The sequence below is a fragment of the Octopus bimaculoides genome, chromosome 28 (genome assembly GCF_046866305.1).
Source record: "Octopus bimaculoides isolate indiv1 chromosome 28, ASM4686630v1, whole genome shotgun sequence".
Classification (NCBI taxonomy): domain Eukaryota; kingdom Metazoa; phylum Mollusca; class Cephalopoda; order Octopoda; family Octopodidae; genus Octopus; species Octopus bimaculoides.
This window is the reverse complement of record NC_142955.1, coordinates 15628411-15654633: the sequence shown is the minus strand read 5'-3', so window position 1 is coordinate 15654633 and position 26223 is coordinate 15628411. Positions and strand designations below refer to the sequence as shown.

General features: G+C 38.4%; 2 protein-coding genes across 2 annotated transcripts; both read left to right on the top strand.

Annotated features, from left to right (window-relative positions):
• The first annotated feature begins 1851 nt into the window (after window positions 1-1851).
• LOC149130640 (uncharacterized) lies at window positions 1852-5969 on the top strand. The gene has a single exon (XM_089344386.1). It carries the CDS (start codon window positions 1867-1869, stop codon window positions 5941-5943), a length of 4077 nt encoding a protein of 1358 aa, XP_089200512.1. The 5' UTR covers window positions 1852-1866; the 3' UTR covers window positions 5944-5969.
• A 4759-nt stretch (window positions 5970-10728) lies between these two features.
• LOC149130639 (uncharacterized) lies at window positions 10729-18551 on the top strand. Its single transcript, XM_089344490.1, has 2 exons — window positions 10729-10917; window positions 16092-18551. Exon 2 carries the CDS (start codon window positions 16382-16384, stop codon window positions 17645-17647), a length of 1266 nt encoding a protein of 421 aa, XP_089200616.1. The 5' UTR covers window positions 10729-10917; window positions 16092-16381; the 3' UTR covers window positions 17648-18551.
• The last annotated feature ends 7672 nt before the right edge of the window (window positions 18552-26223 follow it).

Genomic DNA, 26223 nt, shown 5'->3' with positions numbered 1-26223 from the left:
TATCTCTCGCTTTATCTCTCTCTCTCTCTCTATCTATCTCTCTTTCTCCCTCTCTTAAGAATACATGCCAGTTATCTCTCGCTTTCTCTATCTATCTATCTCTCACTTTCTCTATCTATCTATCTATCTCTCTCTTTCTCCCTCTCTTAAAAACTCATATAAGTCATCTCTCGCTTTCTCTCTCTCTCTCTCTCTCTCTATCTATCTATCTCTTTCTCCCTCCTTTAAAAACACATATCAGTTATCTCTCGCTTTCTCTCTCTCTCTCTTTCTCTCTCTCTCTCCTTCTCTCTCTCTCTCTCTTTCCTCCTCTCTTAAGAATACATGCCAGTTATCTCTCGCTTTCTCTCTCTCTCTCTCTCTATTTATCTATCTCTTTCTCCCCCCTTTAAAAACACATATCAGTTAACTCTCGCTTTCTCACTCTCTCTCTCTATCTATCTATCTCTCTTTCCCCCTCTTTTAAGAATACATGCCAGTTATCTCTCGCTTTCTCTATCTATCTATCTATCTCTCGCTTTCTCTCTCTCTCTATCTCTCTTTCTCCCTCCTTTAAAAACACATATCAGTTATCTCTCGCTTTCTCTCTCTCTATCTATCTCTCTTTCTTTCTATATATGCATATATCGATACATACATATATGTACATACCTACATCTATATGTATACATACATGCATATATGGGTACAGGCCATCACAAAAAAAAACGTTAAACTATATATATATATGTACATACAAACACATATATATATACGTCCTTTCCGTCTTTCCTTACGGAAAATGCCGAATTGATGTAAACAAACGCACGTGGACGTTGACAGTCGGAGTATTAATAGCGAAAGAATGCCACAAAGGCGGTAAGAAAAAGGACGGATGAAATCCACCTGTGACCACCCATGCTTAAGGAGATCTGATGATATTTCTGATGTGGTAGCACAAAAGCCGCCCAGTCTGGAGTCTCTCTATAACTTCTGCCGTTTCCCGTTCAATTAAGTATGTCTGTTGCCTAGCAACGACAATTTCAATGACAAAAACGAGGGGAAAAAAGCGGGAAATGATTTATTTGTGGTAAAACAGATATATGTAAGTGTGTGTGAATATTTACATACATCTATAGAGAGAGAAAGGGGGTAGAGAGAGGAGTATTACATACAAATCGATGGAATGAGGGGGTAAAGACGAATGATGTCTGGTGTGTGTGTGTATGTATGTGTCGGTGCGTCTATGTGTGTGTATACACGCCTGTTTGTGTGTGTGTGTGTCTGTATGTATGTATTTATCCGTGAACGGGAAATACTTCCGCCCGTCCCTCCCCGCTATTTTATCCCAAATTTGTTCAATTTTGTAATTCTTTTGCCAAAAATCCCCGTTTTCGGATACGGAGGTTCCGGAAAATTGCCAAAAATCGGCATTGTGAAATTTTCTTCCCCAACTTCTTCAATTATGACTTTTTTTCCCCAACACTAACCCTAAGACCGTGACCCTAACCCTAAAGGGATCCTTCTGATTTGGCAGGCGCCACTTTTCATTTATGTTTTATGTAGTGTCTTTGGTAACGAAACACTTTCAAACTTCGTATACTTGTATATTTTGTCTTATAGAACAGATAAAAATTTTTGTATTCATGTAAAAAAAATTGTCGTATTTCGGTAATTTCAACCAATCACTGACGTCTATTGAGGTGAAAACAATTACTGCCGTGGAATGTAAACAACATGTCCTAACGGTGTCATGGGATCTATTCCCTTGAATAAAATTAGTGCCGTAGTTTGTCAACAATTAGCCAAAATAATTTAGTTTTCCTTGAGCTTCCTTCTTTCTATTGTAGAATAAACAGAAGCAAATTCCTGGTATTTTATCGTGAAATGAAAGGATTTCAGTGTATCACCTGTCCTGAACTAAGAAAAGGCCCTTTAATAAAGGTCCAAACTGATTACATGGAAATATGTCATATTGTATCAAATAGGTGTTTAGCTGTGACCACCACTGAAAACAAAAATGAGGTCCATATCCTATTGATCAACGAAGATAATGTTGACATTATTGAAAGAATTTCTCTGGGACATTCTAACGTCACCATTGCTGCAACTCCAATTAATTTTGTAGTCGTAGATGGAAGGGAAAATAAAATGGTATTTTATTCGACATGTGGTGAAGAACTTTTTCAAAAATACCTTCCATTCTATGGCTACCCTCATCACATCTACTCTGATAATGTTTATTTTTATGTCCTCTTCAAGAGACACTCTATTCTGATATGTTATGATATATATGGAGAAATGAAATGGCAGTGGCAACTGCCTTTCCCAGTTCACCCTCACATTGCTGTTTTCCAAGGAACTCTTTATCTACCGGACACTCAACTCAACAGGGTCCTTCTTTACAAGTATCAGGACCGGTCGTCTGGCTGTTGTTTACACCTGAAAAATCCTTATATCAGAAATCTAAATCTACGACTCAAAGACAAGAAGAATGACAAAAAACTTGTCATTGGCGAAATATGTAATCTGGAGAATGGACAGTTGGTGGTGTCCGACATCAACCATGATTGCTTGTTATACATTTCTAATGAAGGAGACATTGTGACGAGATTATCTCTGCCGTCTCCAGCTACGGATATATGTCGATGGGATTCTCATCAAATAGGTGTCACATTACCCCTACAGAAACAATTAAGGGTCATTGGAAACCTATCAAAGACAGTGAGAAGTGTATCATTAAGGCAGCCTTATGTACGGGTGTGTAAGATGGGTGAAGGGGAAATTGTTTGTTATTGTGATAAACCATCCCATTTAGATATTTTAGCCATCAATTATTATAATCAAGTTGAAACAATTAAGACAATTAATATCCCTTTTTTTGTGAAATCATTATCAATAGACAAGAAAACAAAGAAGCTATTAATTGTTACTAGGGGAAAAGTATTTCAGTACAACACTAGAATAGATGGTGGTGGTCATGGCAGTGCACGTCGTCAGAGTAGTGGCAGTGATGGTAGTAGTAGTAGTAGTATTGAGATGGTGTCCAGTGGTTTAGAGTCCCAACCAGAAGCTGTCTTCAAGCACATTAGTAGTGGTGGTCATGTCAGTCATCAACCTCATAGAATTAAGATGGTCCCCAGTGTTTTAATGTCCCAAGTGAAACGTCCCCTCAATCTCTACGGTGGATCTATTGACCAAATGTTTGTATATCTTATAGAGAACAGCCGTATGTTTGCTATAAACGATCATAATTTGTTGGTTAATGATCTCGTTACAAATAATCAACTTAATTATTATATCAACCTGGTAGATGTATTTTCCAGACACATTTCTGTCAGTGAAATGTTGTCTTGTTCTTTATATCTACAGGATCTGACAGTTTCTGATAAAGGCAGACATATTCCTCTCCCTAAACATTTGGGAGACAAAGAACCAGTGGAGATTAATCGTTTGGTTATAACTGAAAATAATCTGATTGCAGGATGGGACGAGAAGAATGGAAACATTAAGATATTCACATTGGATGGTCAACTTTTGGATTCTATCAAATGGAATGTTTATAACAAAATTAAAATGTGTCGATGGCAGTCAAACACATTGGTCATTACGAGTTGGGATGATGAAGATGATGATAATAAATCCCAATTGCTGACATTAAAAGTGGAATTTCCATTGTCGTTGGTAATTTACCAAACGAGAAATAATTATGATTGTGTGGCTTCTTTATCAAACAATCAACTGGTTCTTAGTAAAAGGAGAGATGGAAGTCATTTGTATTTTGTTGATATTGATGAGATACATTCGAGTGTGAAGGAAATAAAACAAATAGACATACCTGAACCATTAATAACGAGAAAAGGAGATGGAAAATATTATTATGATGACATCAAGGATATTAAAGTTACTGCTGAAGATGTCATCATTGTCTTCAACAGAAGATTCATAATTTTCTTCAACAGTGATGGTCAATATTTACATTCAGTCAGACACTACATGTTGTGTTATTCTTTTGATGATGACAGGATGGCAATTGATGACAGTTTTTTGTACATTCATGGTGGGTGGGAGAAATATTTTGGTTTATCTCGATATAGAAACATTTTGTGTTTGACCCAGGATGGGGAATACAAGAGAATATTTTTAAATGAAAGAATTTATAAACATGCAGTACATTTCTCCAGTATGAACTGTAAAGGACCAAGGTTTGTTGGAAGCCCCTGGGGGGTAATGGGGAAGGAATTGTATGTTGAAGGGTTGTTTATGGTGAATCGAGAAAGCTTCCCTGTTGCTCGTTTACAAACAGACGAATTTGCTGTTCAAGTAAAAGATTTTGATATTTCTGATGAAGGAAAGACAGTTGTGTGTGAAAAAGCCAATAATGGAACTGTTAAAATATTTGATGAAGACGGGGAGCTGCTATGTCACAGAAATGTGGCAAGTTTAGTTGGTGGTGTGTGTTTTACACAAGGAAAACACATAATGGCCACGGTTCCTAAAAGAAAAGAAATATTTCAACTGAATGGAGAAGATTTGAAGACATCTAAAGCTTGGACAAGTCTCGTCCCTTATGGTGTAATATGGAGAAAAGTGGGGGGTATTTACTGGTGTCAACATATTGAATTGATTGAATGTCATTGCATAAAGATTGATGGGGACCAAGTGAAGGTTCTGGAATCTGTGTCTTTATTAAATCTTGATTCTGGTCTTTGTTTCCCTTCCATTACATCTGGGGAAATATTCAGTAATGAATTAATTAGTAAATTGGAATACAGAGGAGATGGAGATGGAGATGTTGGAAGAAGAGGTGAATCAGGTGAAATAATTAGTAAAGGTAGATTAAAGGTGAGATGTGGTAATTACATAGCGGAGATTGATAATTCAGGAATTGATGAAATATCAGTGAGGAGACTTCCATATAGAACAGCAATGGTCCCTTTTTGCATTCCTGCATTCGAGGAACCTATAGATTATGATTTTAGGGGCATTAGGGACCGGAGGAGTAAACTAATTAAGTTAGATGAGAATGTGAGTGTGTTGATGTTTCGAGAAAGTTTCACATTAATCAGAACAACAACAACAACAACAACAACAGTGGACATACTTCAACATGAACAACAACAAGAAGAACCACTGGACATTTGTCGGTGGACAGATGAATGTTTCATTGTCGCCTTTGGGAAGGAAATGAGGGTCTTCAACAGGGATCTCTGTCGTTTAAAAACCATCAGAACTGAGAAATCCTACAACAAGATTTATAAATACAACGACAATCAACTCGTGTGTGGTGGTCATTATATTAGAGACATGACTCAAGAAGAGAGAGACAAGAAATACGAAAGAATAGGGTACAACAACAAGGTTTACTATTGTTGCAAAGACCCCAGCATCTTTGACCCTTATTATGTGGATGTGTTTGATATGAAAGATGGGAAATGTAAAGATGAAGTGTGTAGGGGGGAGATGGGGAGAGGGGGAAGGTTTGAGGGAGACGAAGGGGTGGATGGTGTGGGAGTCACATCTTTTGGTGATGTTGTTGTTATGAGGAGGGAGTTGAAGGAGTCTGGAAGGTGGGATTGTTGGTTTTTTGTGGAATGGTTCAGGGAAAAGTCTTTGGTGAGGAGGATAAGAATAGAAGGAGGAAGAATGTATTTTGGTCTGGAATATATTCCAAGACTTCATTTAACCATAAATGGTGAATATGTTTATATAACAGATGTAGACAACAATATTTACGAAATACCTCGACATATTGAAGAGGAAACATCTGAAGGTAATGAAGAGGAAACATGTGAAGATATTATAATCTGGGGATTAAAAGATAATCCAAAATATTTACTCTTCAGATGGGATGATAATGAAGTCTGTGAAGTTTTTGGTTTGGATGTTTCAGAAAATTCTTTGATGGTTTTTGGAATTATTCCTGGACGTCAATCTTTTGCTTTCTTTCATTATGACAAATAAATATTTCCAGAAATATTAAACTTCAATCTTGTTGTTGTTGTTGTTGCTGTTGTTCTTCTTCTTATCATTATTATTGTAAATGGCTTCTCCCGGGAATCGAACCTTCATCGCATTCATTGCATTCTACACATTCCTCAACACACTCTCTTTGCATGTGTGTATATTTATATACAGTATATGTACATGTGTTTATACATACACACACACACATATTTACGTATGTATGTATAGAAATAAGGCTATACACATAAATATGAACTCACTTTTGAATATATGATACATAAAGACGTGCTCCAGCAGGGCCGCATTTAAATCACTGAAAAAAACAAGTAAATAAAAAAAATGTGTAACAGTTCTGGGATAATTTTGCAGTTTTAATAAAATGTGTATATACATGCGTGTGTGTGCCTGTGTATATATATGTATATGTGTGTGGTTATATATGCATGTTTGTGTGTGTGTATATATATATATTGTATATATATATATATATATATATATATATATATATCTATATATACTAGCAGTATAACCCGACGTTGTCCGGGTGTGACTTATTATGCCATCTACGATAAGTCTTGCTAGGTGAAAATCAATTAAAAAAGAAAGCCTTACAACGGAAAAAACCCCTATGATGTAAATATGTTCATAATTCAAAAGACGATGAAATTAATAGGGAAAGTCTGAAGGCTGTTTTGCGTAAAATTATTAAGCGTACGTAAATTTTATCCGTCTAATTGGCTATAGAAATGCTTGTGCAAAACAACTTTTTGCGCTGCCCTGATTATACATAGCAGGGTAATCCCTTTTTGCAGGAGCTAGGACGGCAATTTCTGATGAAGCAATTGCTGGCGATCTGTTGCTACACAGTTTTGCCAGAATTCTATCAGATTGGGCCGAAGATGTTGATGCACCATTTTGCATTATGTTCAAAGTAGCTTCTGGAATGTGGTGAAGTGCTACAGTCTGTTGCTGTCTTTTTAAAACGGTTGCTTTCTTTCCCCAGCAAACTCTCTTCTTTGGAGGCATAATCTATGTACATATCAAACAGAACAACAAAAGTTATAACAGATGGCAGGGTTGGTAGTTGAGCGCGTGAGCGATGTGTAAGAACACCAGTACAGGTAGAAGGGAAGAAATATAAAAGTTGCTAGAAACAACAGTCAAATCTCCCTTAAATCACACAAAGTAAACAGAATTTAAAAAATCTAATTACTGCACTGGAAAGTTCACATTGAGAAAATTCCATTGATGTAAACATTTTTACGAAAAAGTGGAAAATGTGGATTTCTATAAACTTTTAAAAAGGCTTCACACAGACACACATTTTCACGTTTATTATATACTAGCAGTATAACCCGACCTTGTCCGGGTGTGACTTATTATGCCATCTACGATAAGTCTTGCTAGCTGAAAATCAACTAAAAAAGAAAGCCTTACAACGAAAAAACCCTTATGATGTTAATATGTTCATAATTCAAAAGATGATGAAATTAATAGGGAAAGTCTGAAGGCTGTTTTGCGTAAAATTATTAAGCATACGTAAATTTCATCCGTGTAATTGGCTATAGAAATGCTTGTGCAAAACAACTTTTTGCGCTGCCCTGATTATACATAGCAGGGTAATCCCTTTTCACAGGAGCTAGGACGGCAATTTCTGATGAAGCAATTGCTGGCGATCTGTTGCTACACAGTTTTGCCAGAATTCTATCAGATTGGGCAGATGTTGATGCACCATTTTGCATTATGTTCAAAATAGCTTCTGGAATGTGGTGTATAACTGCAGTCTGTTGCTGTCATTTTAAACCGGTTGCTGTCTTTCCCCAGCACACTCTCTTCTTTGGAGGCATAATCTATGTATATATTAAACAGAACAACAAAAGTTATAATAGATGGCAGGGTCGGTACTTTTCATATATCTGTAATTTTTCAGATTAACACCCGCACGATTACCCAACCCTAATCCTAACACTAACCCTAACACTAACCCTAAACCCTAACCCTAATCCTAACCCTGACCCTAACACCCTAGTGAAAATCGTGGTAAATTTACAAAACATTGACGAACATGAGTTATATTTTACTGAATGATTGTGTACTTGCACGTGTATGCTTTTGAGAGAGCGAGAGAGGAAGAGGTAGAGAGGGGGAGAGAAAGGAATAGGGATAGTTAAAAGTTTTCTTATGACTGCTTCTCTTCACTGCCTATTACTTCATTAGAAATCTAAGGATGCACATAAGCACATAATAGAGAAAAATGAAACAAATATGGACGACTTGCTCCGAAACACCACCGAGTGGGGAACACTTCTCAAAAATAACCTGCAATTGTTTCCTTCAAAATTCCTACATGCTTGAAATGTACATACATCAAGGTACATTTGTACAAAATTTCATGAAAAAATATTCATTTTCCTGGAAGTTAAGAGGAATTTAAGTGGAATTTCCGAATATTGTACCCCACCCCCTTCCAAAACATTTTCACCGAAAATTTTTGTATATTTGGAATCTACATAATAAATAATATATGCATAGAAAATTTCATTAAAAAATATTCATTTCTATGAAAGTCATGACCTTCCAAAGTTGGGGGATACAACTCTGTAGTTATGCCATCAACGTTTTGTAAATATACCACGATGTGAATGATTGTGTTTACTTGCACGTGTATACGTTTGAGAGAGCGAGAGAGGAAGAGGGGTAGAAATGAATAGAGATTGAGAGCAATGTGTATGTTGTTGTCACAGGTCATGTATGTGTGGTTGTGTGTGTTTTTACGTATCTATGTTATGAAAAATAGGTAAAGAATACTGAGATGAAAGTTTAATCTATGACGTTGTATGTATCACTTTCTCTCTCTCCCTCTCCCTCTTTTACTTTTACTCTCTATATTTTTATGTTGAGCGCGTGTGTAAGAATGGCGTTCCAGGTAGCAGGGATGAAATATAAAAGTTGCTAGAAACAACAGCCAAATCTCCCTTAAATCGCACAAAGTAAACGGAATTTAAAAAATCTAATTACTGCACTGGAAAGTTCAGATCAAGAAAATTCCATTGATGTAAAAATTTTTACGAAAAAGTGGAAAATGTGGATTTCTATAAACATTCAAAAAGGCTTCACACAAACACACAATTTCAGATTTATATATTAAGATATATATATATATATATATATATATATATATATATATATATATATATATATATATAACGTGAGAGAGTTAGGGGTTGGGGTCAACGGGATACACCGTCTGCAAGTAGTTGGGTTCAGCATATTATCCTCCATTTTCTAATTGTTATATGTATATATATATATATATATATATATATATATATATATGCATGCATGCATGTATGTATAGGTATGTCTGGTGGCAAACCAGTGACTTTCATCTCATTGATTCTCCATTGAAAAGCAGACGACCGAAAGCAACAACGGCGACATCAGCAGCAGCAGACGACAACCACCACCACCACCTCCGCCTTCCACCGCCTCCGCCTTCCACCACCACCACTAAGTGTAATATATAGAAATAACTTTCAAACGGTGTAGATTACGATTCCAAGGAAATTTGTTGGTAAAATATACCATGTTTTGTAAGGCAGCGAGGAAAAAGTATGTGATTTAAGGGAGATTTGGCTGTTGTTTCTAGCACATCACAAGACCACCCGCCTTGTCTTCTTTTTTTCTCAATCAAATGATTTATTGATTTTCTTTTTTCAATATTTTCCCTCAGAAACACATTTATATTATAAAAAATAAAAAGAATATTTTTAAAATGTATGATTATTTTTAGCCCCACTTCCTGGCCCCCAATTCTTATAATTCTAAAATACTGGAGAGCCTGAGAAGATTATTGCTGGGATTTATCCAAAATGATTTAAATAAGAGTTTATGTAAAAGAGGATTTCTTTTGAGAGCATCCTTTTCTGTTAGAAAATGGTTTTCTTTTCTTTCTTAGACACACATACACGGCCTCGCTTGGTTGGGATGCGAATAAAAATCTAAATGACCATTTTTTTGGTGTGTCTTAGCTTATTATATCCCAGCAATGGACCACGCGTGTGTTACTTTGGCATCATCGTTCCAGAAAATGTGTTTCTGGGGGAGAGAAAAATATTGAAAAGCATCAATAGATTTGAGAGTGAGAAAGAAAGGAGGAAGGAGGTCTTGGGATGTGCTAAAAATAACAGTCACACCTGCCTCAAATCACACCTTTCCCTCTGAAATTAACAATTTTTGGTAAATTTTGGTAAGGACACCCACAACATTTTCACTAAGAAAAAGAAATCCGAGTTTATTTTTTTCTTCTTAGTGAAAATCGTGGGGTTTCCTTACCAAAATTTTCCTTTTTTTCTTTCTTTTAAGTGCGTCGACCAAAATAATAATTAAAAAAAAGGGGTCGAAATCGGACCCTGACTGGGGTGGGAGAGAATAAAAGAAAATCGTAAATTTCCGAAATTTCTTGCTGGGAAATAACTCTAAGGGAAATAACTCTGAGAAATAATGTTGACGTTTCACTGCTGCCATGACAACCAATGTTATTTCTTTAAAAATAAGCTTGAAAGCTTAGTTAACGGAGAAGAGTTACAAGATGTGGTTCAGATGTACAAGTGTCCGATATCCAATGTGGCAACAAAGATGAAGTTCTCTGCTCAAGAATATAACGCATCGTTCCTGTCCAGGAATCGAAACCACATCAGCTGACATTGTAAGTCTGTTATTATTGGCTGATATGGGAAGCGGACGTGACGTCACCAGGCAAAGTCGGAAGCTGGCCTGATCGGAGCGCGATGTGGTGTCTTAAAATCGAGAGACGGAAACGCCAGCTGCGCTCCTGGTTTCTCCTCCTCTTATGCTAAACAGAAAGCGAATGTCTGCTTATTTGAGTCGTGAATAGGTTCTGTCATTTCTCTTCTTCTTCGTCGACGTCCTGACACAACCTGGGAGAGGAAAAACGAGTGATTATCTGAGGTAAGACCCAAAATATTCCGCTCCACACCCATTCCTACCCGCAATTTACTTCTGTGTCACTTTTGTGTGCCGCCGTCTACCTCCACCACAACCGTTTATACGGCACAATTATAAAAATCGAGTTGAATAATATCGTATAATTATCTATTCTTAATGACATGCGTAACTGACAGAATTTACACTTAAATCCTTTAACGATGATGCTTCTTAAATCTTTTAGGAATGTCACAAACGAATCGGCTGCATCTTTTCTCAGTACTTTCTAGATCAGGGGTTTTCACACTGTGGTCCGCGGACCACAGGGGGTCCGCAAGGACATGACAGGGGGTCCGTGAACAGCAAATACTTTTTATGGGCAATTTGATTTTATATATGTTTTTTAATCGAAATCTTTTAATCGACAATAAACCTATCTGTTAAATAAATAAATGCAAAAATATATGTTATTTTAAGCAAATATTTATGTATAAATTTCCTAAGCGTTTATAAGGGGGTCCCTAAGGTAAAGCCTGAAATATAAAGGGGTCCGCAAGTCAAAAAGTGGTACTACTAAAGCAGCACGGTCCCGAACTCGCAGTTGCGCGTCCGCGCTAGCTGGTCTTGAGTGGTCGATCCTACAAAAAGTGCGCGTGCGAGCGTGTGTGCAAATGAATACGGGATAGGGTTAGGGTTAGGATCTACCACTCACGACTAGCTAGCGCACTCTAACCCTAACCCTAAATACGTATTCATTTGCAGGCGCGTGCGCACTTTTTGTAGGATCGACCACTCACGACTAGCTAGCGCGGACGCGCGACTGTGAGTTCGGGACCGTGCTGCTTTAGTAGTACCCAAAAAGTTTGAAAACCCCTGTTCTAGCATATATGATGAAGGTGTGACTGGGAAAAGCTCACTATTACCCTAATCCCAGTAATAAATTCATAGGATGGAAGGTGAGAAAAGCAGGTGAGGTCATTTCACAGCATACACTACCGATAGTGCTGTAGATCTCGTATTGAGGTAGCACCGGTACATTTGTAAATAAGAGAACATGTGACAGAAGGTAAGAGGAATCGGTAACGAAATGAAAATGTTGTTTGATGGCGATATAATTAGATAGGGGGCTAATGCAGAATCGCACCTCTCCTGGACAAAGCCATTTTTTGGAAAAAATTTGGTAAATTTTGATATTAACACGCGCACGGTTTTCATTAAGAAAAAAAAATTACAGAAGACTTCCAAGAATATATATATATATATGGCACATGAGATGCACCATTTTGAGCGTGGCCGTTGCCAGTACCGCCTGACTGGCTCCCGTAGGATTTTCGAGCGAGATCGTTGCCACTGCCCCTGGACTGGCTTGTGCGGGTGGCACATAAAAGACACCATTTCGAGCGTGGCCGTTTTCGTGCGGGTGACACGTAAAAGCACCCACTACACTCTCTGAGTGGTTGGCGTTAGGAAAGGCATCCAGCTGTAGAAACTCTGCCAAATTAGACTGGAGCCTGGTGTTGCCATCCGGTTTCACCAGTCCTCAGTCAAATCGTCCAACCCATGCTAGCATGGAAAGCGGACGTTAAACGACGATGATGATGATGATGATATTATAAATTAACTACCAACAAAAATAATTGGTAAGCTAACTCAAAAAATCATCACCAGAATAGCAGAAAAAAAACGACTGTTTTTATATATAATTGTCTTAGCTTAAAGGAAAAGGGCTATACTATTCCAGTCTTCGAGCTCCCGGTAGAAGAACAACCATTTCATCTTCAAGTAACTCTTGGTTGTCTTCTGTAAATTTTTACTTTCTTAGTGAAAATCGTGCGGGTGTTAATATCAAAATTTACCAAAAAGGTTTTTCGGACTCCATTCCTCCATTTTAGATGTCGGAGATGACGAATATACAAGTGGGAGGGGGAGGGGATTTTAATCCCTCCCCGCCAATTTAGAATTTTGATTTTGTTTTGATTGAAGCGAATTGATGAACATATGCAAATCAAAATTAAATATGGACAAAAATATTAAAGTGAAAAGAATTTAGGTTTTACTTGTGTTTGCCTTAAATAATCGTAAATAATAATTAAATGTAAATTAAATACACACCAATAATTAATGCTATAAAGTTTAACAAGGGGCTCAAATTTCACCCCCGCCTTCAATTTTTTTGAACTTTTTCTTCTCTTTATTTATTTGTCTGTCTGTCTACTTATCCCTGTCTGTTTATTCATATCTCGCTCTATCTACCTATCTAAAGATCCAAACAAGGGGAATGTAATAGATAACTTTAGGTCCATCACTCTGCTCAATGCAGGCTTGAAAATTTTGGCCAAGGTGTTAGCCAAGAGGTTGGCGCGAGTCATTGAGAAACTGGTTGACAAGATGCAAACAAGCGCCATGCCGGGCTGGAGCATCTCTGACAACTTTCTCCTCATGCGCAACATCATAGACAGGGTAGTTAAGTAACATGGCATGGGTGGAGCACTGATCAATTTGGATCAATCCAAAGCTTTTGATAGGGTAGACCATTGATACTTGGAGGCTGTCCTCATAGCGGCTGGTTTCAGTCCCATTTTCTGTGGCTGGATCACTGTCCTATACAACAGTAATTCGTGTGAATGGGCATCTATTGAGACCTCTCAACATCGCACGTTCGGTCCGTCAGGGATGCCCCCTCTCGATGCTTCTGTATGTATTGACCCTCGAGCCACTACTGCGGAAGCTGGCGACGTTGAGAGGTATCCCGTGAGAATTGAGATGCGGGACGAGTGTGCCCGCATATGCGGACGACGTCACCATCATAGTGTCTAGCTACAAATACATCGAGCTGGTCGGCGAGACACTGAAAGACTATGAAGCAGTAACAGGAGCGAAAATCAACCGGCACCTGGAGAAGCAAACGCACGCTGTCCAGCAGCTCCTCTGTCATGGGACGCTGGACCGACGGTCTGGTTTGGTCTGGACCTCTAAACGGAGAAGAACTGGGACGAGATTACGAATAGGGTGGCCACTCTCTGCCGGCAATGGTCCGAGAGAAAGCTGTCCCTAAAAGGTCAGGTGGAGGTGGTGAACACGTACATCGCGTCCGTCATCTACTACCGCCTGACCGTTGTGCCTTGTCCCGACCCTACCATCACCAAACTGGAATGTATCCGCTTCCACTTCTTGTGGAAAGGAAGTGTTCCGTTGGTCAGGCGATCCGTTTTGCGGCCAACACTTGCTAAAAGGAGGGCTGAGCATGCCGTGGTTGATGATGCGCTGAGACTGCGACCTCTCTGGCTCTACGTAGACGACGGTGAACAGGTGTGGTTGCCATTTGTGAGTCACACTTTCCCGCAGCTTGTTCCCATGACCGAATGGCAGCCATGGATCAAAAAGAAGCCAAGGAAGGGCGAATGGCACCGTGAGTGTCGCGTTGCTGTCAAGCAACTATGTCAACCTTGAGTGACTGCATCACACAAATGCATTTTATTGTGAATTAGTGGAGGGGATGTACGACAACAATCTCGGAGCAAACCTGGGCGTCGATGAGGACTACCTGACCCGCCAGCTCCAGATGACTTTCGGGCCGGGACTCATGGACAGCTTCTAGAGATCCCTGGCCTGGCAGTACTACCGAGGAGCACCACCCGTTTGGGACAAGCTCTACAGGCATGGCTTGAGAAACACTGGGCTGACCTGCCTGAGATGGGGTCAGAGCGACGAAACTGTTCTGCATGCACTCGTGCAGTGCTCGACCATTTCCAACCTGTGGGCCTATGTCGCATAACTGCTAACACGTGTAGGACGGGTCAGTTCATCAGCGGAGTCTATCCTCAATATTGTCATGCCTCCTTCCTTCAAGCAGGAAGTAAGGGCCATTTTTATTGTACTTGTGGCTATAGTGAAAGAATGTGTATGGTTGACGCGTCTGAAAGGCCTAGAGACAAACACTTTCCTCTCTCATCAACCTCTTCAAGTATCACTTGAAAAGGAAGGTGAGAGTAGAGAGGGAAGTCTTGTCTAGTGAATGTTTCAATAAAAGATGGGGGAATGTAGCAAGGATGGCACGTGTGAATGATGGAGCCACCTAGAGCATAATCCTATGAACCAGAAAAAGAAAGGAAAAAAAGAAAGTCACTTACTGCTGTAATGTGTAAAAAAAAAATATCGGAAAGGTGGTTTTAAAAGAAATTTCGAAGAAAGTCCAAAATTTTAAATAAATTGAGTGGGTGTGATTAATTTTTTAAATTTTTTTTTTTGCATATCCATGATCTCCGACATCTAAGTCGTAGGGACCTGAAAAATATTTTTTCAGAAAAATGCATTTTTCCAGGATAGAATCCTAAACTTGACGATCCAATGTGAATATCTTCATGTTTTTATTCTCCTCGTCCCATCCTGCAATCAGATTATTTTCAGTTATAACCAAATATTTAATCTCCACTGGTTTTTTTTGTCTCCCAAATGTTTAGGGAGAGGAATATGTTTGGCTTTATCAGAAACTGTCAGATCCTGTAGATATAAAGAAGACAGCATTTCACTGACAGAAATGTTTCTGGAAAATACATCTACCAGGTCGATATAATAATTAAGTTGATTATTTGTAACGAGATCATTAACCAACAAATTATGATCGTTTATAGCAAACATACGGCTGTTCTCTATAAGATACACAAACATTTGGTCAATAGATCCACTGTAGAGTTTGAGGCGTTAGGAAGAGCATCCAGCTGTAGTAACCATGCCAAATCAGACTGGAACCGGTTGCAACTCTCCGGCTCATTGGCTCCGGTCGAACCATCTAACCCATGCCAGACATTAAACGATGTTGATGTATGTATTTCTGTTGCTTTTGTGATTTAGGAAGTCGCTTTCATTACATATATGTGTGTGTGTGTGTGTGTGTATTTATGTTCCATCTGTCCCCCATGACTGCATCCACAACTGGAGTTGGTTTGTTTACATCCTTCTAACCAAGCAGTCCTGCCAGAGACTAATAGAGTAAGTCACTTAAGAAACTAAGTATTAGTGTTGGTTTGTGTATCTAAACCCTTCAGTGCTGTGCCCCAGCATGGCCAAAGTCCAACAAGTGAAAGATAAAAGATATCTTCCCATAATCCTGAATATAACCTGTAAAATCTTCCACTGTGTAATCTCTGTTGTTTTACTAAATCTCCTCTTTAACTTCTGCTGTTTCTCTCTTATTTCAGATTACTGGATAACATTGGATTAAAGAATTTCTTTGATTTTGGATTTGTCATCAATATTTATTATCTTTCAAAGACTAAACAAAGTTGTTCCACAGAACAGATATATCCCTGTTTATACAAAAATGGTAAATATCCTGGGAAAAAAATTCTTCTTCAGTGAGGATTTTGCATTCGTATTAAACATGGATTACAAAAGAGTTTGCAGCATCTCCAGATATTGACTGAGATAAGAAATTTTTTAGGAATGAAGTGTGTAAACATCTGCATATTGTGGTGAGAAAATATAAATTATGGAAAGTGAATTGTGTGAGGACAGTGTGAGATGTAAAATGCTGATGGAAAGTATTGACTTTAATGGGGAGGTGCCAAAAGATATAGGGAAGCCATCTCACAACTGTGATATCTGTAAAAAGACATTTACTCGAAAAGAAAGCCTCATGATTCACAAACGTAGTCATACAGGAGAGAGACCGTATCACTGTGATATCTGTGGAAAATCATTATCTCAAAATAAACACTTAACCGCACACAAACGCATTCATACAGGCGAGAGGCCCTACCACTGTGACACCTGTGGCAAATCATTCACTCAGAATTACCACTTAACTACACACAAACGCATTCATAGAGGAGGGAGACCATACCACTGTGATATTTGTGGTAAATCATTCTCTCAAAATCATGGCTTAACTACACACGTACGCATTCATACAGGAGAGAGACCATATCAGTGTGTTTTCTGTGGTCAGTCATTCTGTGATGGTGGAACCTTAACTAAACACAAACGCATTCATACAGGAGAGAAACCATATGACTGTGACATCTGTAGTAAACCGTTCTCTCAGTCGGATCACTTAACTAAACACAAACGCATTCATACAGGAGAGAAACCATATGACTGTGATACTTGTGGCAAATCATTCTCTCAGTCTAATTACTTAACTAAACACAAACGCATTCATACAGGAGAGAAACCATATGACTGTGATATCTGTGGTAAATCCTTCTCTCAGAATTTCGTCTTAACTAATCACAGACGCATTCATACAGGAGAGAAACCATATCAATGCATTACCTGTGGTCAGTCCTTCTCTGAAGGGAGTACATTAACCAGACACAAACGTGTTCATACTGGAGAGAAGCCATTTCATTGTGATGTCTGTGGTCAGTCGTATGCTGAGGGCCGTTCCTTAACTAAGCACAAACGTATTCATACAGGGGTAAAACCTTATACGTGTGATATCTGTGGTAAATCATTCTCTGATAGTAGTGCTTTACCAAGACACAAATGTATTCATACAGGAGAGAAACCATATCACTGTGATATCTGTGATAAATCATTCTCTCAAAGTCATATCTTAACAAAACACAAACGCATTCATACAGGAGAGAAACCTTATCATTGTGATATCTGTGGTAAATCATTCTCTCGAAATGACCACTTAATTGCTCACAGGCGCATTCACACTGGAGAGAGACCTTATCACTGTGATATCTGTGGTCAGTCTTTCTCTGAAGGAAGGAAGTTAACTCGACACAAATGTATTCACACTTGAAAGAAGCCATTTCATTGTTATGTCTGTGGTCAGTCATTCGCTGAAAGACGTACCTCAGCTAAGCTCAAAAATATGCTGGATATATGTGATAAACCATTCAATGAAATGGCTATGAAGGTGGTCTAAAATACTTTATAGGCTTATTATGAAGGAGTGATGCTAGAACTTTGAAATCTTGCATGTAATAATTTCTTTGTGTCTTATTAAAAACTGCATCATTTCTTTCCATGTAAACTGACATCTGACTGTTCAAAGAAGACTCTGGAAGCCACTAGTAGCAACCTCTCTTGAAAATGGATAAAATTTGGCATCTTGGTGTTATCAAGTACTTGCAGAAAAAGGGTTTGGCTCCCATGGACATTCATGCTGGCATGGTTGCTATATTAGGGGATAACAACCCAGTTTTATCAACAGTGCAAAAATAGGCAACTGGATTTAGTAGGGGAATGGAGAATCTCCAAGATGAGGAGGTCTTGCAACTGCCACCACTGAGAAAAATATTGAGTTCACCACATGGGGGTGGATGACAGGCAATTGACTATAAAATCAAATAGCCAATGCTATCAGCATATCCCATGAGAGGGTGGAGGATATTCTGCACAATGAAATTGGTACGATGAAGATTTTTGATCAGTAGGTGTCAGAAAACATATTCACACAAGTGAGAGACTACCTGATGGACATTTTTGATTGATCATTCTACTGAAATGAGGACAACAACACCCAAATACATTTATACTGAAGAGAAACCATATCATTGTGATATATATGGAAAATCATTCTCTCCAAAGAGACAGGTAACTACACATGTATGTATTCAGAGAGAAGAGCAACTGTATTAATATTATAAATGCTTGAGTGAAAAGAAATATTTTAGTAGCAATAAATGTCTTGACACAGCAAAGAAGATCTCACAGTGTCTCTTATTAACTCTATACATGACTAAAAGCACAGCTGCCCAAATGCTTGTCTTGCTGTTTTATGCCCAGAACCAGTGATATTTTGCAGCCCCTTGTATTTGAATATGGTGGCATTGTTTTTCAGATAATTGTTCTTGTGCAGTTCTATGTTGAAGCAAAGGGAGGAATGGAGGAATTTCAACCATGTTTCGTGGTCTGCTACCACAACAGCTCCTTTATAGGATCCAGTTAGCTCAAGACATCATCAGGAGGAACCACGTCCGGTTTCGGCTCCTACTCCTCTACCGTTTTGACGTGGCGGGGCCCCTCCTTGTGCTACAGTTTCCGTTTTGTTCTTCTGAAGAATCTCTGACAAAGGTGATGGCATCTGTCAGCATCTGCCTACCAAAAATGTTGTCATTGCTTTTGTCCCTGATATGGTGGAAATGCATTGCAGCTTCTCTTTGTGAAATTACACATTCTTCTCTTCATGCATGACAAATTGTTCAAATGGTAAAAGAGTTTCTTGAAAATGGTTGTAAGAAAGTAATCTTTCAGCCATTTTCTGAAATGATGGAATGGAAGATAGTGAGGTGGACAGATTGTAGTTGTGAATCTAAGGTGCTGGTGTACTCATCATCATCATCATCATTATTTAAGGTCTGCTTTCCATGCTGGCATGGGTTGGATAGTTTCACTAAAAACTGGTAAGCCTGGGATCTGCACCAGGCTCTGATCTGATCTGGTAAGGTTTCGACAGCTGGATGCCCTTCCTATCACCAACCACTCTGAGAGTGTAGTAGGTGACATTTATGTGCCGCCAGCACGGGTGCCATTGACCGGACACTGGCATCGGCCCTGACTACAATTTCACTCAGTTTGACAGGTCTTCACATTATCAGATAGATAGACACACACACATGCCGACAGATAGATACACAACTAGACAGACGGATACCAGTAGATACACAGATTGAGAAACAGACAGATGGTATATATATATATATATATATATATATATATATATATATATATATATACATATATATATATACACACACACACACACACATATATATATACACATGTGTATATGTTTTTTGTTTTTTATAGTTTCAGCTTAGAGCTGCGGCCATGCTGATGCACCGCCGTGTTGCTACACTGTTATTACAGGGAGCCTCCTACAATATGTGGCACTTGGTGATGAATGGAGTTTGATTTAGCAACCCTCATTTGCACCTCTTGCCGTGAGGTAGGTTCATCTGGGACTCTCGACAGGAAGAGGTCCAGCTTTGATTTAAAAACCCCTACGTCTACTTTACATATATATATATATATATACATACATATATATATATACATATATATATACATATAAATATATATATATACACACACACACACACACACACACACACACACACACACACAAAGAGAGACTGCTGAACATATGCAGATAGCTTGATAGACAGGGTACATAACAACAGCCACTGCGTGCACAGACCACGGCAGGGTTTCCAGCCAAAAACTGCTTCTCTAATCTCCTGTAATCCTCTTATATATGTGGATTCGCCTACGTTACGCACACTCATCTTCTATGTATGTATGCTTTCTTTCTCTCTCACACTGCCAAATCTCAATCCAACAGCAAATCTGGTTACCCCTAATAAGGCTCCTCTTCGCACAGAGTTGTGCCAAACCCGAGGCAGCCGCACATCCCTCCCCTACACACCAACCCTATATGTATAGCGGAGTCATACTCATACATACACAGATATCAGAGGCATGCTCATACATACAACAGGTAAGCACACACGCACCCATTTATGCAGATACATATGCACACATTCACGCAATCACACACACACACACACACACACACAGATATATATATATCAGGAGTGGCTGTGTGGTAAGTAGCTTGCTTACCAACCACATGGTTCCAGGTTCAGTCCCACTGCGTGGCACCTTGGCCAAGTGTCTTCTACTGTAGCCTCAGGCCGACCAAAGCCTTGTGAGTGGATTTGGTAGACGGAAACTGAAAGAAGCCCATCGTATATATATATATATATATATATATATATATATATATATATATATATATATATATATGTATGCATGTGTGTGTGTCTGTGTTTGTCCACCATCGCTTGACAACCGATGCTGATGTGTTTGCGTCCCCGTAACTTAGCGGTTCGGCAAAAAGAGACTGATAGAATAAGTACGAGGCTTACAAAGAATAAGTCCTGGGGTTGATTTGCTCGACTAAAGGCGGTGCTCCAGCATGGCCGCAATCAAATGACTGAAACAAGTAAAAGAGTATATATATTTGATTATATGTATATATTTTCTCTTAGTTAACAATTAACTAAGAGAAAATAAATTGGTTAATAGCTACCAGGGTAGCAAAGTTCCCAAAATAACTTTGGTGTAACTCCTGTTTACGAGGTAGAAACTCCCTGTTAATTTGAGGTATTTTGAATAAATATAAAATTTAATAATTGGAGTTATACGCATGTGTTAAATGATTACCTTTATTTCCGACATATGTTTTGAAGATTGCAAATGGTTCCTTCCGAAGGAATGAGTGATGTTGATAAAGATGTAGTCTTCTCTTCAGTGAAATTCATGAGAACCAACTCAATCGTAAGACATTATTACCAAATGTCACATTACCGAAGGTCACATTACCAAAGATCACATATATGTGTATGTATGTATTAGGGTGTGTTTTGGGGTATCTATTTAATTATTCTAGTAGCTATATTTTGTTTTTATTGGTAGGTTAATATTTTAATAAGTTTAAGGTTTTATATTACAATGACACTACGATTTTGATAAGACTAAATCAATAGTAGTATTTTAGTTTATTTCATAATATTATTTAATTTACGACTATTAATATTTTTATTTATTTATTATATATTAGAATTTAATATTTATTAATATGTTTTATAAGATAACTATAGTTTTTTGTTCTTTTTATGTTGTTAGTTATATAAATTTTAAATTTTTCATTCATTTATTTAAGTATTATTATTTCATTCATGCTTTCGTATTCTATTCTCTATTTAACGTTCTTTTTTAACGTAGTATTTTCGCGTGAACTCTTGCTTAAAACGCTATAGCTATTAGATAACATCTTAGTTTTCAGTTTGAATTACGGAAAAATTTGGATAAGTACTGTTTTCACTTTGCTAAAGATTTTCTACTATTTGAAAATAATATGTATTCTTGTTTTTATACTATTCATTTGGTTCTTTATAGATTATTTTAATAGATAACTTATTTAACACTAAATTATTTAGAAGTTATAGTTTCATTTCAACATAATATTAGAACTTCGATTGGAATAGTGTTGATATATTTTCGATTATTTTTGATTAATATTATTTGATTAATTATTAATCTTTATAGTTTATAATATCGTTAAAGTTTTTTTTAAATCAAAACTTTGTATATATATATAAAGTTTAACCTTTTATTCTTAATAATTTTTTCTTTCCTAATTTTTTCATTCATAATTTTTTCCATTCATAATTTTTTCATTCATATTTTTTATTATTACGTTTCTAGAAATAAATAATCTTGTATTTTTCTATTATTCAATTGATCTTTAATTATAATTAAATAAACGTCTTTAGCTTTAAATAGTATAGCTTTAACTATTACACCGGTTAAATATGTACTAATTTTATCTTCATTATTATTTTAAACTTAAACTTCGTTCAACTTGTATTTAAAACAATGATAATTTATGTAAGATGTTTTTTGTATATAATATACATGTTATTATAATGGATGAAGGGATGATTATTGAATGGTTATTATTTTGATATTATGGTATTTTTAAAATAATTTTTCTATCTTTATATAATAAGTATTTCATATTAATTCATTTGGTACTTATTGTTGGTTATCTAATTATTGTTCTACTTACGATCTGACGAGTAGCTATATTTTTGAATAGAACTTATTTTCAATAATTTCAATTGATTTTAATCGATTTAAATTTCTTTTCTATTTGAAAATTGGTTATGAAACACGTGTAATCTTTTTATTATATTTATCTTATGATATTTACTTTACTTTATATTATACTCATTTATTGTGCTTTTAATTATTAATTTTTCTATATGTGATAGTGGATTTTCATCGATGAGTTCTTGAAAATTGGTTATTTTCCCTAAAACTATATATTTTATATATACTTTATCTATAAGGCTCAATTTAATTTTAATTTTTTATAAATTGATTTTAATTGAGTTTTTTACCTGTAATTTTGGATTTTGTCCCTAATATTATTATTATATATATATATATATGTATATATATATATGTATATATATATATATATGTGTGTGTATATATATATATATATATATATGTGTGTATATATATATATATATATATATATATGTGTGTGTATATATATATATTTATTTACCATAGTCCTCCAGGCAATCACAGAGGAGTTCAAGACAGGTTGCCCCTGGGAGCTCCTCTATGCTGATGACTTTGCCCTAATTGCGGAGTCACTATCACAACTAGAGGAGAAGTTTCAGGTGTGGAAGCAAGGTCTAGAATTGAAGGGCCTTAGAGTCAACCTAGCTAAAACCAAAATCCTAATAAGTAGGAAGGTAGATAAAACACAAACCCCTTCAGGTAGATGGCCCTGCTCAGTATGTAGAAAAGGAGTAGGTAGTAACTCTATAAGATGTACCCGGTGCAAGCTATGGACACATAAGAGGTGCAGCAACATCAAAGGCAGGTTAACTAGCAAGTTAGTTTTTGTTTGTGGCAGATGTTCAGGTGCAATAAAGACTGCAAACAAACAGGAAACAACTTCTATCTCATTCCAGGGTGAAAAACTAGAGGTAGTCGATAGCTTCCGCTATCTGGGCGACCAAGTTAGTAGTGGGGGTGGGTGCGCTGAAAGTGTAGCTGCTAGAATAAGAATAGCCTGGGCAAAGTTTAGAGAGCTCTTACCCCTGCTGGCGACAAAGGGACTCTCACTCAGAGTAAAAGGCAGACTGTATGACGCATGCGTACGAACAACCATGCTACATGGCAGTGAAACATGGGCTGTAACTGCTGAGGACATACGTAAGCTCGCAAGGAATGAAGCCAGTATGCTCCGTTGGATGTGTAATGTCAATGTGAATACCCGTCAGAGTGTAAGTATCTTGAGAGAAAAGCTGAACATTAGAAGCATCAGTTGTGGCGTGCAAGAGAGACGATTGCGCTGGTATGGACATGTAGTGAGAATGGAGGAGGATAGCTGCGTGAAAAAGTGCCACACCCTAACAGTTGAGGGAACCCGTGGAAGAGGTAGGCCCAGGAAGACCTGGGCTGAGGTGGTGAGGCAAGACCTTCGTACATTGGGCCTCACCGAGGCGATGACTACGGACCGAGACCTTTGGAAATGGGCTGTGCGTGAGAAGACCCGGCAAGCCAAGTAAGATCGTTGCCAGTGCCCCTGGACTGGTTCTTGTGCGGGTGGCACATGAGATGCACCATTTTGAGCGTGGCCGTTGCCAGTACCGCCTGACTGGCTCCTGTAGGATTTTCGAGCGAGATCGTTGCCAGTGCCCCTGGACTGGCTTGTGCGGGTGGCACATAAAAGACACCATTTCGAGCGTGGCCGTTTTCGTGCGGGTGACACGTAAAAGCACCCACTACACTCTCTGAGTGGTTGGCGTTAGGAAGGGCATCCAGCTGTAGAAACTCTGCCAAATCAGACTGGAGCCTGGTGTTGCCATCCGGTTTCACCAGTCCTCAGTCAAATCGTCCAACCCATGCTAGCATGGAAAGCGGACGTTAAACGATGATGATGATGATGATGATATATGTGTGTATATATATATATATATATATGTGTGTATATATATATATATATATATGTGTGTATATATATATATGTGTGTATATATATATATATATATGTGTGTATATATATATATATATATGTGTGTATATATATATATATATATATGTGTGTATATATATATATATATATATATATGTGTGTGTGTATATATATATATATATATATATATATGTGTGTATATATATATATATATATATATATATATATATATATATATATATATATATGGGAGAATATACAAAAAATAACAACAGACGAGGACAGGTGGTGTAAATAACAAAAGTATATATTAGTATGACGCTCGGGAATACGGAAAGTCTTTGACGTTTCGAGCTACGCTCTTCAACAGAAAGAATACGGAGACAAGGAGAAAAACACGGAGAAAAAAATTGAATAGTGTTCAGTCAACGGTCAATCATAATAATGGCCGATCATAACAATGACTGACCGGAAGTTAGAAATTCTTATTTCAGGAGAGCTAAGAAAGGGGGAGATAACAAACGGTGATCGGGAACGAGGGGCTGTGTGTGGGAGGTAGACTGCTGGTGATCTTGACGTATGTAGTGTGAAAATGGGGGAAGGGAGAAAGGGAGAAAGTAGTTGGTCAGTTGTAGTGTGTGCATGGTGTGATGCGAGGGTATTGGTGTGGTGTGCGTGGTGTGATGCAAGGGTATTGGTGTGGTGTGATGTGAGGGTGTTGGGAGGTGGGGAAGGCATGGGTGGAGTGTGGGGTAGAGGTAGGGGTATGTGGGTAGGGTGGGGTATGTGGGTAGGGGTGGGTGGTGGGTGTAAGGAATTGGATGGGGTGGAGTGGGAAGGTAGAGTAGGAGTGTGTTGGGGTGTGGTGGGATGAGCTTATGAGGGGGTGTTGACGAGGAGGGAGAAGGGGAAGGTGGATGTAAGAGAGGGGGAAGATGGGTATGGGAGGGGAGAGGGAGAGAGGGTGGGTATAAGAGAGGGAAGGGGGATTGAGAGAGGGGGAAGGTAGGTATGGGGGGAGAAAGAGGGGAAGGTGGGTATGGAGGGGGGGGGAGAGAGGAAGAGAAAGAGAGTGAGAGAGAGGGAAGAGGGGTATGGGGGGGAAGAAGAAAAGAAGAGAGAGAGGGGAAGAGAGTGAGAGAGTAAGAGTGTAGAGAGTAGAGAGTAAGAGTGAGAGAGGGGGGAGTACGGGAGAGGGGGGAGGGGGGAGTACGAGAGAAGAGAGTGAGAGAGAGTAAGAGAGAGGAGAGAAAGAGGAGTGAAAGAGTAGGAGAGTAAGAGTGAGAGAGGGGGAGTACGAGAGAAGAGAGTGAGAGAGAGTAAGAGAGAGGAGAGAAAGAGTAGGGGTGAAGAGAAGTGGGAGTGGAGAGAAGTATGAAGAGAGGTGAAGAGACGTACAAAGAAGTAGGAGTCGGAGCAGGAGGTGGGGGAGGGGAGAGATGGGTGGTAGGAGGGAGGGTGGGGGAGAGAGACAGGAGGAGGGGGTTAGATGAAGAGTGGAGGGGAGTTGAGCCCATGTGGCGCAAAGGAGCGAAGATAGAAGATTAATCCCTGTTCACGGCGCAAACGGGAGTCCGGATTGGCCCCTGTGCATGGACAATCCAAACACAGACAGGTGTTGCCGCAAGGAGTGGCCGGCAGAACGGAAGTGGCGTGACACCGGGGTGTCATTGCCGACGTTGATATCTCGGAGGTGTTCCGCGAATCGGTCGGCCAGGCGCCGCCCCGTTTGTCCGATGTACAGGGATTGGCAGAGAGAGCAGGAGAGGCAATATATGATGTTGGTAGACGTGCAGGTGAAGGAGTCG

Bases quoted from the DNA above. Each gene is read 5' to 3' on its own strand.
- LOC149130640 (XM_089344386.1), top strand. From the start codon at position 1,867: ATGAAAGGATTTCAGTGTATCACCTGTCCTGAACTAAGAAAAGGCCCT.
- LOC149130639 (XM_089344490.1), top strand. From the start codon at position 16,382: ATGGAAAGTGAATTGTGTGAGGACAGTGTGAGATGTAAAATGCTGATG.